Raw genomic sequence first — 15,509 nt, 5'->3', positions numbered from 1 at the left:
CTATCATAAATGAATACAATTTTGCATTATATTGACATTACGCTATTTAATATTCTGCTTGCAACCTTGCTATGTTTCAGATGCGTTAAAAAAATAGAGTTTTCTGATAGCCTACAGAAAATATTCTGAACTAGTTTTAAACACTAAATAAACAATAACTGTAGCCTATTGGCACATTTCTTTATTATTTACAATTATTTATTCTTTCTTTCTTTATTTCGAACGATTAAAAAATATCTGAAAATGAATAAACAAATGGGAAAAAAAATCAGTATAAAAAAAAGTCAATTTCAATATAATGCACATTTGACTCGTTCGAATAGGGATAGGAAGAAGCCTAGGCTTCCTACCCCCATTCTTCACCATTAACAAATGCAAAACAAAATGAACAGGCGCCATTAACATCTGTGAGATTTACATTCTCCTTCCTCATTTTTGTACTTTTCAAAGCTATATCTTTTGTAAATTTTTTTAAATTGCATTATATTCGTACTTTGTTTAATCGTTTCGTCAAGACCATTCCACAAAATCTATGCGTTACCCTAACATTTATATCATTTAATGATTTATAATACGACACAACATGAAAGTGTTCTTCTGGTTGATAAAAACATAATGTTTATTTTATTTTGAAAGGTGCGACGAACTGCGCATGCGCCCCTACGGACCGTTGATAACCCTCAGTTTGACAGTTGTTACAGGTGTGTCAAAATGAACGACCGTTATTCTTTTGATGATATTGAAAACCTGCTTTTTCAATTTGGTGAGTTCAGTTTTCGAGTTAATGTTTGTTTTTTTGGTTAGAGTTTATTTATAACGTTTTCTTGCATTACTTTGCATTATAAGAGGTTTAGCTAGCTAAGTTAGCCAAGAGTGTATCAAGCTAGCTGCTCGTTTTACTGACGTCAGCAGGAAGTGTCTTTCAGTGTTGATGACGTCAGCAGGAAATATCTTTCAGTGTTCATGACGTCAGCAGGAAGTGTCTTTCAGTGTCCCCAACTTGTCCATTAATCAACATTCATTCAGATGGAATGATTTCGCCCAGAAAGGGGCGGGGCCGGCATCGTTTGGGCAAAGTACCCGGATGGGTTGCTGACCTCAGCAAAAATCATGACAGGAGCTTTAAACCTCGTGATCAATTCAAGAAAGATTTTAGTTTGTTTCCTTCACATTCATAACCATTCTTTCTTTATACTTTTAGCTCTTCAAACTCGGGAGCTTTCTCAAAAGAAAAATGAAATCAACCAACAAATTCAAGGTATGTCTAACAGATGTAGTTATTACACATCTGTATGAAAGATAGAAAACTGATAGATACTTTACCCTACATTTATTTCTTGAAGTGGTTTTTCATCAAGTGCTACATTTTTTTTAAGTTTGCAGAGCCGACATTGCTGAGAGGAAGTCTTTCATTGAAACAATACAAAGAAATACAAAGAAACTTGATGAGGAAATCATCGTGAAGCAAAGCACGCTGATGCACAATAAAGCATGTGCTAAAAGGTATGATGACTACCCACAACGCTCTGCTAATGACGCTCTGATCCAACCTTCGCAACAGGGTCCTAAGACGCAGACCAGACTCTTCTCCTCTGTCGCCCCCCGGTGGTGGAATGAACTTCCAAACTCCATTCGATCTGCAGAGTCCCTCTGCACCTTTAAGAAAAAGCTAAAGACCCAGCTCTTTCATGAATACCTACTAACTTAATGATGATGGTCTCCATATTATTGATGATGATGATGGTAATGACGATGGTTTTTGTTTGATAATGACGACTTATAAGATGGTTTCTATACTGATTAGAGCTCTCAAGAACTGCCCTCAATGTTGTGCTTTGCCTCTGGTCACTTCCTGTCAGCACCTGTGTGTCCAATCAGACTCAAAGCTGATCGTTTGCTCTTACTGACATTGTTCCCTTTTTTCTAGATCCTTGCTTGTGTTGTTCTTACTCTCTGATGTACGTCGCTTTGGATAAAAGTGTCTGCTAAGTGAATTGTAGAATTGTAGAATTGTAGGTAATAATTACCGAGTCAAACCGTGTTGGATGACTGTAATGTTCACATGTTACAAATGTTTTCTTTCTGTTATCTGTGTTACTTTAGCATCAAGGCGACAAACAGCCTGCTTCTTCAATATGAGCAGACACTGAAAGAAGAACTGGAGACCAGAAGAGACAGATACAACCATGACATGTGGGTTCACTTAGCTAGCTGTTCAATTCAATCCATACATTTTTTCAAGACATTATAAAGCTGTATTTTTCTTTATTTCTAACTCTACAAGGGACGTCTACGAAGAGAAAATCGCAAGCTATAAGAAGACATTTCAATCTCATAAAGACTATTATTGCCAAAATCCTCATGCAAAAAAGCTCCTCGCGCTCCAGGCTGAAAAAGAGGAGATTGAGTCTAGGATCAAGGCTTGTGATGATCAGATCACCATGAAACAGAAGGAACTGGACAATCTCTCAGGTAATAAACTTTGATATCGGTATATAACTTGCTCTGGTAGTGCTGAAGTATTTGCAGCCCTTTTTTTTCGACTTCTTTAATTTCAGGTCAAGAAGCCAACTCTTCCTCTACTGAGAAACCACCAGATAGGTATTTTTTTTATAGTGTATCTTATAGATGACAGCAAATGACATGTAGCCTCAAGCAAAGCTTAGTTTTTTTATGATTGAGTCCTCTTTTGTTCCTAGTGTTTCTGGACAGCAGCTTATAACAGGACCAGAGAAACAATTGGATCCCCAAACGGAGGACATTGATTCTTCCATCAACATCTCCTCTCTTCATTTAAACCAGACCAAAGTACTCAGACCCACAATCAAAAATAATGGCATGCTATAAATATTGAATCCTGTTCCTGTTACAACCACCTCCCATTTTTTATTAATTTTTAATTTTTGATTTACAAACATTTTGTAGGATGATGAAATATCTGTAGAGGTGAGTGCTGAAGAAAATTGTGAGGAAAATGAGCTCCAGGATACCGGCATGTGCAGCCCCGTCCAAGAAGAAGAAGAAGAAGCCAATGGGATGGCATCATGTCAACAGCTGTATGGTAAGAAAAAGAGAGTCAGCAATGTATTTTATTTTATGCCAGCAATTGTGCACACTATTCCATGTTTTTAATGGAACATAATAGCTTTTTCTGCAGAACAAAGATGGCCGGATGTGATGCATACTGAGGAGGAAAACCCGGAAACTGGACGACAAGTCCTGGTAATCTTTACGTTCTAGTACTTGTTAAAAATAAACCTTCAAATTGCAACTTTTAGGATAATATCTTTCAAGTTAAATCTATACTAAAATCTGATTTGATCTCTCCCATTTTCCCAAGTCTTCCACTTATTGACCTGAAACACTAATCATTTCACATGTTTTAATATCTCTTACAGCATCATTGTGTTGTGTTATCAGTGGTAAACAAAAAAGCAGAATCTCTTTCCAGAAATAATCTCAGGTTACCTTTAGTAATCCATACAGTAGGGAAGTTATCATTCAGAACTTCTTCACAAGTAAAGACTGAAAATGAAACTGCTCCACAGCAGGACAATAAAAAATAGTCTTGTATCAGATTGTTTCATGTTTTGATAAATAGTGCCATCACAGTCTATGTTGTTGATGCAATTTCAAAGTTTTCACTCTTAGAAATTCTCAAACCAAGTTTTTTACTGGGTAGGAAAGTGAGTCTGCTGCAGCAGAGGAAGCAGTGGAGGAAGAGGAGTTGGAGGAAGGATTAGCTGAAGAGAGAGAGCAGGCACCAAGTGGAGAGAACACAGGACCTACTGCTTTTCCTCAATTATCATCTCAAGAAACTAATCCGCAGTCGTCCTCAGCAACAGTGAAAGCTGCACCATCAACCCCAACATTCCCATTTAAGTAAGGCTTCATCTGAGCTGTCTAATGCTTTGAAGCACGGTCGACAACTTCTGAGATCCATGTTTCATGTGTTCACTTCAGCTTTAGCCCTGCCAGCTCCCCACGTCAAGGGACCTCTGACACCAAATCTCCAGCTTTCCTGTTCTCTTTGAACCCTGATCCCAGCACTCCAGGGTTCTCTGGATTTGGATTTGACGTGAGCTCAGCACAGGATGAGGTGAGGAGTAGGCAGAGGGAAGGAGTGATGTTACAGAAAAACCCTGTTTTTAATGTTGGAATAAACATCAAGTTTCTTTACAGGACTCATCGTTCGCTTTCACCAGCCCTTTCTTCAATGAGAAGGTACAGCTCTGTCATTTTAACCCCTCTTCAGTTTAAACAGTATTACTAATACTGAAATGAAGAAAATATGTTCATATCTTTTCAGAAAACATCAGAATCAAAGTCTCCAAGCTGTAAGTGCCACTTAAATCTCTGTTTTCTGTGACATGTGAGCTGCTTTGAACTTCAGGTATGTACATTCTTTTTTACAGGCTCTGACTTTCCGTTCGGCCAACCAGAGCAAAGTGAGGACTTCCAGTTTGCCTTTGCTGCAAAGAGCCCTAAGACTACAAAAAAAGATAACCCAGCAGATGATTTCACATTTTCATTTAACTTTTAAAAGTTATACAAAATACATCTTCAGTGTTTTGTTTGTAAGAACAGTTCATCCATGAGTGCCTTTGTTCATGCTCTCACATGTTAAGTTCTCAAGTGTTCATAGTTTAATTTAGACATGAAACAGTCAACCTGAAAGGTAAAAAGCATTCCTCTTTGATTATTTTTGGTTGGTTTTTATTTGCTTGTTCAATAAATTGTGTTACATTTTATTTCAGAAATGGAGAGCATCTAACATGACTGTTAAATAGAATTGTGTTCATGATCGAGTAAGACCATTAAAATAATTCATACATTTATAATTATGGAGCGATTCCTTTCTTTTGGTCTTAGATTAAGTTTTGGGCTTTTAGCCTTTATTTTGAAAGGACAGGGGATAGAGTACGAAATCAGAGAGAGCAAGGGGAATGACGAGGAAATGAGGAAAAGAAGGAACAGATTGGACTCTAACACGGGTGGCTTGTTTGGAGGACTGTATCTGGGATGCGACCTAATCACTAGGCCATCTGCGCCATGTGAAGACATTTCTTGATTTTAAGTACAATAGTTTTGGTGTTAGAGTGTAATCAACTGCTTTTATATGCATACAGATTTTTAGTTGCTTTGCATTAACTATGGGCTTCAACATTGAGTCCTCTTTAGTGCGATCATCTCAAACCAACCTGCCAGCTCACAGAGTTTTGTGAGAAATATAAAGGGAGTTTAAACATTTCTTTTAGCAGTTCTCACTTTTAGCTAACAAAGCACATAAATACAAAAACTTATTTTACTTATGGTTTGTGACATTGAAAGTAAAACAAACAAAAACCATTAAACCACATACCTCATAAATGTTTTTGAAAATAAATTCTGTAGTAAATTAATACAATTCCATCTTCATGGCGGACCTGGTTGTCTTTATGCAGTGATTTGACCATACAAAGGCTTAACTGTTGCACATTACAAAACAAAACCAGCACTGTTGAATCTCATTCAATACGTTGTGAACTCTTGAAGTACATTTTTTACATGATTGAACATTCAGTAGCTACTATGATACAAGAACACACTGAGATCAATATTACGTTTTAAAGTCTTGCATCCTGTCTCCAGGTAAAGCTCCGTAGTATCTGAGTAGGATAAGGGTTGAAAGTGCACAGAGAATATTGCCTTGTCAGAGAGCCTAAAACCCAGAGTCGATGCTGATGGAGCGTCGAGTCACATGCTCGATCTCTCCGGGGACATATTCACAGAAGCTGGTTTGGTATTTGGCCAACATTTTGAGCAGCGGCCGAAGTGTAAGCCACCACTGGAACTTTGGCATCCGGTGTCTGGAAATCAAAGTTCACAATTTACTTGCACTGATAAATAATGAAACACTTTATATCAATACACTTCTAATTTGCTTACTCGAAGTCAGTCACTTCCTTCAGTTCAGTTACTGGGATGAATGAGATGACCTTCCTGTTTAGACCGAGCACACACGCTGTGTCTGGTGAGTTGGCAAACACGCGACCTGACAGGAAAACATATTGGGAATGACATTGCTGTGACTTTGACTTTTTGTTTTATCGAATTATATATTTATGTCAACTATAGGTCTATACATCAACACTACCTTGTCTGAAGTTTTCAGTCATTCTCTCTGAAAGCCACTGGATAGCCCTCACACCCAACTTAGTGCCGAAGTTTCTATCAAAAGGAGAAGGCGAGCCTCCCTAGGGCACACAAGCACAAGCTGGGAATAAGACAGACTCCTATTGTCAATGCAACTGATATTATTTGTGAGTTTGTGTACTGTCTTGATGGATGCAGTGTGGTGTCTCTGCACCTGCTGAAGGTGTCCCAGCACGTTGACTCTGCAGTCAAAGATGCCCTTCCCCTCTGATGAATACAGCCTGTGGATGAAATCTGTAGTATAGTTCTCATGGCATTTTTCATTTCTGTTGAGACAAGAAAAGAAAAAAAATTAACCACAGGAAACACTAATGTTGCATAAAAAGTGTGCAGTTCATCATATGCCATGTAGTTTGTTTTTTTTGAACTGGTCATATGAATTGTTAAAGACTTGGAGTGTGTTTCTAAAGGATGTCTTTTGGTCAGTTTGCCGTCCAAACTAAAATCTGTTTACTTTTAGAACACCTGCCATAACCACAATAGTGCCACAGTGGATGAATCCCAAAAACTTTGCTGATCTTAGAAATCAACATTTAAAACCTTAATCTGGTCAAAATACGATTTTAATGCAATTTGATGTTTGAAGAAAAACTGTTGTAGAACAAAATACCCCTAAACTTAAATTAGAAGCAAGAAAATGAAGCATGTTCACTCAGGTGTTGAACCAGATTTATACAACCAGCTAAACATCAGCATACTCTCATTGTCAGTGCCGGGTTATCACACTTATGTTAACATGTAGTTTTTAATAAAGCCTCCTATCTGTTATCTCGGCTGTACAGTCTGTAGTGTAGTTTCACAGTATGGAAATATACAAACACAGACTCACTGTAAAGGAGATAGACTGAATGGTGTCTAAGGCAGCAAAAGCATAGATATATCCAATGTGTAAATGTTTGTATGAGTGTTGTGTACCTCAGCACCAGACCCCTCTGGATGTCCTTTTTCATCTTTTCAGACAAATGCTCCACATTGGTCTGTCAGAAAGCCAAATCATTAAAGAGACAGATTCTTCTACAAATGTTTAATTGATGATTCAGAAAAAAAACGTTTTTCTCTCACCTTCAGGTCATGGATGTTGAAGGGGTCTTCAAAGATATAGGCAGCATCAGCTCCCACAGCTATGCCTGTAGAGGTTGCCAGGTAGCCGCAGAATCCCCCCATTGTCTCCACCACAAACACTCGTCTTTTGGTCCCACTGGCTGACTGCTTGATCTTGTCACAACCCTGAGGAGGAAATTAAAAATCATTGTAAAAGCACACGTGGTAAGTGAAAGGGAGTCAAAAAATCAAACCATGAAGGTGAAGAGAGACAAATTCTACTTTAATTCTCATAAACCTTAAAAGCAGTTAAAGGTGAACAGGTGAAAAGCTCCTTAAAGGAAGTTTGAAAGAAAAGTGTGGTGCTAAATATAGAAGGACAGGGATAAACTTAAGTCCTGTCTAAATTATCTGCTTCCTGTCAAAGTTGAAAGATAAAATCTAAAGCCAAATCCACGCCGACATCTCTGTTGTTGACACTGCTCAGAGAGTTCAAAGTGTATCTGTGTTATACAGCAGCTCATATTAGACGAGATGTTCTCTGGCTCGGTTCATCTCTATTCATGTTAGGCCTGAAACATCAAAGTCACACTGTTAATTTGCCATCTGCTCAGCGTTACCTCCATGGCAGCGTTGACGGCCGTGTCTGCTCCGAGGCTGAAGTCGGTTCCGGGGACGTTGTTGCTGATGGTGGCAGGGATTACACACATGGGGATGCAGAGCTCATCGTAGCGACCTCGGGCTTCAAACAGTTGCAGCACACCTTCGTAACCCTTTGAAAGTCACCAGGAGGTAGATGTAAAACGTCTTTGATGTAGCATTGACACTATAAATGAATATACATGTGATTCAGCTCTGGTTCTTTAAAGGGCTGTGAGTCATACCTCAAACCCTCCAATTACAAGCAGAGCTGAGATGCTGAACTTGGTGATGGTTTCCACAATCTTCCCCAGGTGTTTGTTTGGAAGAGTTCTGAAAAAGGACATGAAACAGAAACAGTAATTTGTCAATTACAATTTTTTCAAAGCAGGGGAAATTACCAAGATGACATCATCTTTGGCTTGGAGACTGCATATATTAAACCAAAAATCTGCATTAGAAACTAGAGCCCTTGAATTTCACAATGTCTAACAAAGTAGTGAGTTGCATTATGACAACTTCCTTTGTTGTTTTGAAAAGAGTGTACTAATGAACATACATAACAAAGGTTCAGAGGGTCGGGACATGATTTTTTTTTTTCTAATAAATTGGTGATGCCCAGCAAGAGTAGTGTGCAGAACTTTTTCTTTTTTTCAATGTGATGGTTGGATGTCCTGCGACAAACTTCATGAGAGAGTTGGATGTGTCACCTCCTACAAAACATTTAGTGTTTTGAAACGAGTAAGAATGTTTGTTTTACACTATTGTTTTCATGTCACTTCACCACAAAAAAAAAAAAAAACCTGATTCACTGTAGGGCAGACCTGCTCATCATTTCTACACCCTGCCCTTGATCGCAGAGAAATCCAGGAATATCAAAGAGATCCTTAACGTAGTATAAAGAGCAATGTCAAAACCTCTTCAGCATCAATTTTGATGTTTTTTTCTGCTTTAAAAAAGAAAATATGTCTTCCTCAAGTCCCAAAACGCGTCCAAAGTGCACAAACGCTCACCGTTTGGTTCCCAGTAGTGATCCTCCTTGTCCGGTCCATCCTGCCACTTTGTGCCATTCCATCTCAAAAACCTGCAGACAGTATCAGCTCTAAACCATTTCTTTCCATACAGTTCACTTGTTTAGAAAATAAACTGCAGTGTGGGGAAGGTTTAAAAGTAGAAGGCCTCACGTCTCCTTTGGCGAGTCCTTGGAAGCCATCATGGACAGCATAGACCTTATGCCCTTGAGCCATCGCTATTCTCACGGCAGATCTCACGGCTGCATTCATCCCTGCAGCAGGAGCTCCCACGTTCAGAACAGCCAAAGAGAAATTGCTCTGAGGAAAGAAAGAGCACATTTGGGTTAACCTTTGTGTCTTTAGTGTGTTATTTAAAATACAGTGTATGTGTGTATGTGTGTATGTGTGTGTGTGTGTGTGTGTGTGTGTGTGTGTTCGATTTACCTGAGCCTGGGAAGGCTTTTGGAAGGAAAGGAGCTTGTAGATATTCAAGTTGTTTTCAAAACTCCTACAGAAAATGAAGTTAACATGAATTGATGACACATCACAGCACTATTTCAATATAATGATTCATTTCTACTTAATTTAAATAAACATGGCGTAGTTCTCACCCTCCACGCAGTTTAACAGCTTCTTCAAACCGCTTCTCATTCATGGCCTTCTGCACCAACTTAGTCTGTAAATGATGACGGAGTTAGAAAAAAACATCAACCTTCCACTTATGGCACAGCTTCCTTTAAAATCAATTATGGAAGACAGGAGGGTGACTCACCATCTCAACACACTCCATCAGAGGCAGACGGACAGCTTGGTTACCCGACAGGCCGATGGCACAGGGGGGTGTGTCAGGAGAGGCCTCCATCAGAGCCACCACCGCCTCCACCCCCAGCTTACTGCTCTGAACACACAGGAGAGGCTTCAATTAGCACTCAGCTGAATAGATCAAGTGATGGAGGGTATCATGAGTAATACGTTGTAGTGGTTTTATGGAGAATAACTCATCTAGACACAGATTTGACCATGTTTAATATTTCTAAGCTTACTAAGGATGTAAAGAAAGCATCTAAACAGAAGTATGTAAATGCTTCACTGGCCATTGTACATAACATTACCAATCACCTATAATTGTCATAATATATGTAGTTCTTTATACAAGATTTGTTACACTATTCTGTTGTACATTTTGAACTTAAAAACACATTTTTATGGGGTACTGGTGGCACAGTGTTTAGTACGCGCGCTCCATGTACAGAGGATGTAGTCCTCCAAGCGGGCGGCCCAGGTTTGTACCCACCTGTGGCTCCTTTACTGCGTGTCATTCCCTATTCTCTCTCCCTCATTTCAAACTCTATCCACTGTCCTGTCTCTCCATTAAAAGGCACAAAAAGCCCAAAAAATAAATCTTAAAAAAAAAACATTTTTATATCAACCATGGAGCTCCTTTTATGGTGTATAGAACTTACACTGTGTGGGGTTTTTTTTGTAGCAAGTTCAGCTAAGTTTCACCAGTCAAAAAGTAGTGTAAACTATGTTTAGTGGTAAACAGCAGTTAACCTTGTATACTGATTGGAGAAAAAAACAACAACACTGTTGTAGTATCAGATCTTTGTTTGAGTTGTCATCAGCATATTTTAATAGACTAATGGTACCTTCGGCTAATTAGAACAAAGTTTTCTTCTGGTCCTGCTACATTATTATATATTGGGGACTTTAGGTTTGCAGTTATGTGTTCAAACTATTGCTGACTATGCACTTCTGAGATGTTGCACTACGTATGTTTTATGTATTGTCTGTGTTTTATTAAGTATATGTGACTCTCCCTACAACCAAATTTACCTACAGGTACAAATAAAATCACCTGAACCTGAAATGGATCATTTGTGTGACATCAAACTTTTTAATGTTCCTCAATGTTCAAAGCTGCATTTTTGCTTCAAAATATGCACGTTATCAAACTCACCAGTATTCTGTCAAATGCTGAGGGAGTTCCTCCACGCTGAACATGCCCGAGTACTGTCACTCTGGTGTCGTAACCCAGCCTCTCTACTACCAGCTTCAAACAGACATGGAAGCATTTCAGAGTATTATGTTATGCCATTTAGCGGGCGTACACAACAGAGAGATATGAGTTTTTTAGAGTTCATGTGTATTCCTCATGTACTACAGACATTTAACACCTTTAAAAAAAGCATTTTCCAGATACACATTTCATTGATATTTCAACATCATACTACACTCTGTTGTTGGGCAGCTATTACATCACAGCCAGTCATCAATCCCCCCCTTGTTCTTTAATCTTTACACTTACATCTTTTATGTAAGTTGTGGATATGGGCTCTCCATTTCTATTGATTGCACCTTCTGCTACGATGATAATGTTAAGCCTGGATCCCTTGATGCGGCTCTGAAAAAAAAAGAAGATACACATATGTACATATTAGCCACTGCCAGTGAGTCAGTAAGTGCAATCATGAAAAAAAGTCAGTCGAAAAATGCATGTTAACCAAAGAGCATTAATACTCACTCTAAAACAGACAAACCTCTTCTGTGAAAAAAACACATATGTGCCTGTGGCTAATAATCTTGTTTTCATATCATACCGTTTCTAGACGGGCGCACATACGGTCCTGCCAACCCTCCAGCGGAGGAAGCTCTGGAATAAAGAGCCAGTCTGCTCCAGAGGCCAGTGCAGACACCAAGGCCAGATATCTAGAGGAATAGCACATAACACCAGCACAATCATTTGTCATAATATTCACGGCAGAACATACAGGATAGTAAAATGTGTCGGGGTGTTACTCACCCACAGTGTCGCCCCATGACTTCCAGAACAAAAGTGCGCTGGTGGCTGCAGGAGGGACACAACATTTATATTAAGAAAAGCTAATGAACAATTGCAGCAACAATATGTGTGGGCAAACTGAGATTACTCAGATTGTAGCAACATGCAGGAAATGGGGCAAGTCTGGGCGAGATCACTGGAAGTAGTTCCTGCAAGGTTTGAAAGGTAGAGACGAGTTCTGACAACTTCACAGAGATGTTTGCATTCCATTACGGTACGTCTGACACAGGACTTCAACTGCTAGTATTTTAATCACAACTGTGAGATATCAATATAACTACCAATGATATAGATGTATCTATTCACATCTTTCCAAGGAAGTTCTCCTGCGTTGTTGTTGTTAAATCTTACTTTTAGTGATTTAGAAAGAAACACTTCTGTCCATGACCTCACAATAGCTGCTTTTTACCAACTGTTTCGTGCGTTCTGCCGCTGTTCAACATCACAGTTTCTGACCTTTGTGCAGTGGTCATGATCGCGTCAATTATCTCCATGATGCGGTGCAGTGCAGAATCGGCCCCGATGGTCATGTCTGTGCCGCAGAAGTCGTTATCGATTGAGCCAATGAGACCCACGATGTTCAGGTGGTCATGCTGCTTGGCCAGCGTGTCTGTGATCCTCCCTGATTAGGACAACACAGGTTCATTATCGCAGATATTAAACTGGCAGGTTACATAATGCATATGTTTTTTTGGTACAAGCTCTTTCAAACTAACTGCTCCTAGTGAGACTAATAAAGTTTTTTTAATTGAATTACCAGCTGCACAAGTATTAATATAAAACAATCTTACATTAAGTAAGTAAGGCTTAGTGACTAGTTGATAATGGTTTCTTGAGCACTTTACCTTTCTTTACAAGCTCATCCAGCAGGCCGCTCCACTCACTGCGGAAAATGTTCGCTCCTGTGAGGCTGCCGTCTCCACCGCACACGCACAGGTTAGTGATGCCTTTCTTCACCAGGTTGAAGGCAGCGCCAAGCCTCCCCTCCCGAGTGGTGAAGGCCTTGCAGCGGGCGCTTCCAATCACAGTCCCACCCTGCAGTCATGTAACAAAGCCGCAAGACAAACAATGTCATGTGTCTTTAAAAATGTCACACTAAAAGAGCAATATTTATTTTAACTTTGCAAACGATGGATTGGTTAAGATACAACAGATTGAAGGAACAGATTCAATGAAATATAGGCATGAAACAAAGCCACAAGCAGTGCACCTGAGATTTGTGATTATCACTCACACAAAGCGGTGACAAGAAAAAAATGTGCTTCATATTTCTGGGAGTTTGCTCTTGAAATTAGCAGGCAAGCAGATATTGCTTTGTGTTAATGGGACATAAGTGAAATCGAATGGGAATCAGTGATAAACTATAATGAAGCTTAACAAACCAATAAAACCATACAATACATTTGCTTCACAAAATAACTGCATCCCCCTCAGCAATATGCTAGATACATTTCAGACAGCTGCAAAATGGACAAGTGGGAGTGTTTCTGAATGTCTTTGGTTTTAGTGCTTAGTTGCTGCTTCATGAAGAGATGTCGCTTAAAGCCCATGCAGCAAGGCCCCTTACCAGTTTGTAACCATTATTAGACAGGCAAAAAAAAAAAGAGAAAAAGAGAAACATTTGAGAAAAAAAAGAAGATAACACAAACTATAAATCATAATACAATCACTGTAAGACTCGACAGGCAGAGATTTTGACATAATGTATGAAAGGCAAAGGTGTAAGTCAAATAATTAACGATAGTTCTGCTATCCTAAATTTAGCATTTAGCTTGTTGCTTGGAGACCTTAATAGATACCTGTGTGTTTATTTGACATGTTAAAATGTCTGCTTGGTAAATGGCATATTAAATATCCTTACCACTGCTGTCAACAGCCATTGAGGTTAATATTTAATCGTACCTGTTGGATGATGTTGGTCACACTGTGCCAGTGTGCCAGTTTGATGTTGTCTCCCCCGTCCACCAGGCCCTGGTATCCCTGAACAGTAACAGATGTTTTTCATATTGTGTGTACTGACACAGTTTGTATGTAGTAGGGGGATATTTTCATCAGCACAATGAAACAGCTTCTTTTTTTTACCTCATATATAACATAGACCTTCGCTCCCACATAGATGCCCATTCTTGTCACAGCTCTGACAGCAGCATTCATCCCTGGGTAAAGGACAATTGCACAGAAATATTACTATTAAATCTGCTTCTTAAGTCATTACACACAAGCTGTTGCACAATAGCCCTGCTTGAGGACATGTAGTGGATATGACTTCACTATCTCTTACTGGGCAAAGGTGCCACCCGCTCTGTTGAAACAGCAATCACAGTCCTGACAAGAAGTACTCAACTAGATCTTGATACAGCACTAGTCAGATTATGTTCTTAGCTTAAAGTAACAATGTGTAGTAATACTCAAGTAAAAGTCATATTCTCAAACTACCACACAAGTTAAAAAAAAAAATATATTATTTACAAAAGGTAAAACATGCATATTACAATCAATGGTTCATCCTACAACTTCAGGTGTTCTGGGGAAAATAATTCAATGGTAAATAATGCAATAAATAGATTCATCTGTTGGTTCAAAGTTACTTAAGTGGGCGATTTAGTTCAGAAAAAAGTAAAGTTGCCTTTTAATTGCTTTGTGGCCATATTAAAGTTAAGCACAGGTGGGCTCGTCCTCAAACTGTAGCCTACTCAAGTACAGTAGTTGACTGATTAAGTGTACATTATTTTCACCATTGTAAATCAACAGGAAGTGAACTGTATGCTGCTCATTGAACAGAAGGGAAATATATCCAGCTGTAATTGGGAGTTATTAATATAAACTTAACTACTTTAACAGAGTGCTAATTTATATTCTTGCTCTCGAAAGCATTTGTTGTAGAAACCTTGTTTAATGCCTACACGTATAAATAATGATATATGTCATTTGAATCAAACTTAGCAGCTGAAAAAGTCACCTTGTGCATCTCCTCCGCTGGTCAGCACCGCTATGGCTCGACCAGCTCCCGTCATCTTCAGCTTCTCCAAGTCCATCGAAGACATTTTCTCACTTTTAAAACAGACAAACTGGAGGACAATTAAGAAATGACTGTTAACGAGTGAAGGAAAGTGTTGGTTTGGTAAGCCTGAGGTCAACCCAGATGTCGCTTCCTCCTTTCTGCAGGTTTACTCTCTGAAAACAGTCAGCGCTGACACTTCTGGACTCCGCCCTGTCCAAAGGAGAGGAACAGTGGGCGTTCACTTTTTGATGTCTTCAACAGCACGTACACATACGTACAGGGGCGACGCCAGGAACTCCGGGCCCCATGAAAAGATCTCACATAGGGCCCCTACCACAGCCCAAACTAACCCCAGAGAATTTCTACAACAACACCTCCATCACACAAATGAGCCATAAAAACTTTGAACAACTATGCTTTGTTTTACACCCTGAAAATGGGAGATAAATAACCACTGTAATATTTCCTCATAGCTTAAACATAATTTAAACTTTGTAATATTTGCACCTTTCAGACAGTTGAAACATTTCCAGCAACATTATTTTACTTATTAACTTGCTATAGTTAATGTTGTAAAGGCTTTTATTGTCTAAAGTGATCTTATTGGTTAGCTTATTGAATTAAAAATTCTACTGGCATTAATGATAAACTGTAAACGTACAATACATCTGAATTAGATTCGACCACACTTGTCAGCATGACTTTTTAGGCTGTAATAGTTCTTCTCAGTTCTGACTTCACTTTAATTCTTCTTACACTGCATTACCATTTGTCTCAC

At 39.1% G+C, this 15,509-nt stretch overlaps 2 protein-coding genes across 4 annotated transcripts; one reads left to right on the top strand and one right to left on the bottom strand.

The window, feature by feature from the left end:
- Positions 1–677: 677 nt before the first annotated feature.
- On the top strand, positions 678–4,715 carry LOC109996851 (protein SIX6OS1). 3 transcript variants are annotated; one of them, XM_020651170.3, is made up of 14 exons: positions 678–763; positions 1,202–1,258; positions 1,377–1,503; positions 2,104–2,193; positions 2,285–2,472; positions 2,559–2,601; positions 2,700–2,808; positions 2,926–3,061; positions 3,146–3,222; positions 3,683–3,882; positions 3,964–4,099; positions 4,183–4,224; positions 4,310–4,337; positions 4,416–4,715. In XM_020651170.3, the coding sequence occupies exons 1-14, from the start codon at positions 712–714 to the stop codon at positions 4,541–4,543; spliced, it is 1,413 nt and encodes a 470-aa protein (XP_020506826.2). In that variant the 5' UTR covers positions 678–711; the 3' UTR covers positions 4,544–4,715. The 3 variants fall into 3 exon arrangements, with proteins under 3 accessions (XP_020506826.2, XP_020506828.2, XP_065818378.1); XM_020651172.3 differs by lacking the exon at positions 678–763 and having other exon boundaries at positions 957–1,258; positions 3,158–3,222; XM_065962306.1 differs by lacking the exon at positions 678–763 and having other exon boundaries at positions 958–1,258.
- A 101-nt stretch (positions 4,716–4,816) lies between these two features.
- Positions 4,817–14,932, bottom strand: pfkla (phosphofructokinase, liver a). Its single transcript, XM_020651169.3, has 22 exons — positions 14,690–14,932; positions 13,813–13,886; positions 13,633–13,710; positions 12,576–12,765; positions 12,187–12,352; positions 11,692–11,736; positions 11,489–11,597; positions 11,197–11,292; positions 10,849–10,941; positions 9,661–9,786; positions 9,500–9,564; positions 9,333–9,396; positions 9,060–9,206; positions 8,889–8,959; positions 8,121–8,208; positions 7,857–8,009; positions 7,258–7,422; positions 7,111–7,172; positions 6,350–6,461; positions 6,137–6,236; positions 5,929–6,034; positions 4,817–5,849 (listed from the first exon to the last, which is right to left on the bottom strand). Exons 1-22 carry the CDS (start codon positions 14,772–14,774, stop codon positions 5,702–5,704), a joined length of 2,343 nt encoding a protein of 780 aa, XP_020506825.1. The 5' UTR covers positions 14,775–14,932; the 3' UTR covers positions 4,817–5,701.
- Positions 14,933–15,509: the final 577 nt, after the last annotated feature.

This window comes from Labrus bergylta, chromosome 13 (assembly GCF_963930695.1).
Source record: "Labrus bergylta chromosome 13, fLabBer1.1, whole genome shotgun sequence".
Taxonomy (NCBI): domain Eukaryota; kingdom Metazoa; phylum Chordata; class Actinopteri; order Labriformes; family Labridae; genus Labrus; species Labrus bergylta.
Note: the sequence above shows the minus strand (reverse complement) of the source record. Positions and strands in the feature narration are given on the sequence as shown.

Bases quoted from the DNA above. Each gene is read 5' to 3' on its own strand.
- LOC109996851 (XM_065962306.1), top strand. From the start codon at position 1,111: ATGACAGGAGCTTTAAACCTCGTGATCAATTCAAGAAAGATTTTAGTT. The intron at 1,504-2,103 runs GTATGATGACTA...GTGTTACTTTAG, and splicing joins AATAAAGCATGTGCTAAAAG to CATCAAGGCGACAAACAGCC. The intron at 4,100-4,182 runs GTGAGGAGTAGG...GTTTCTTTACAG, and splicing joins TGAGCTCAGCACAGGATGAG to GACTCATCGTTCGCTTTCAC.
- pfkla (XM_020651169.3), bottom strand. From the start codon at position 14,774: ATGTCTTCGATGGACTTGGAGAAGCTGAAGATGACGGGAGCTGGTCGA. The intron at 8,209-8,888 runs GTGAGCGTTTGT...GTCCTTTTTCAG, and splicing joins TCACTACTGGGAACCAAACG to AACTCTTCCAAACAAACACC. The intron at 6,462-7,110 runs GTACACAACACT...TTGTCTCAACAG, and splicing joins CAGAGGGGTCTGGTGCTGAG to AAATGAAAAATGCCATGAGA.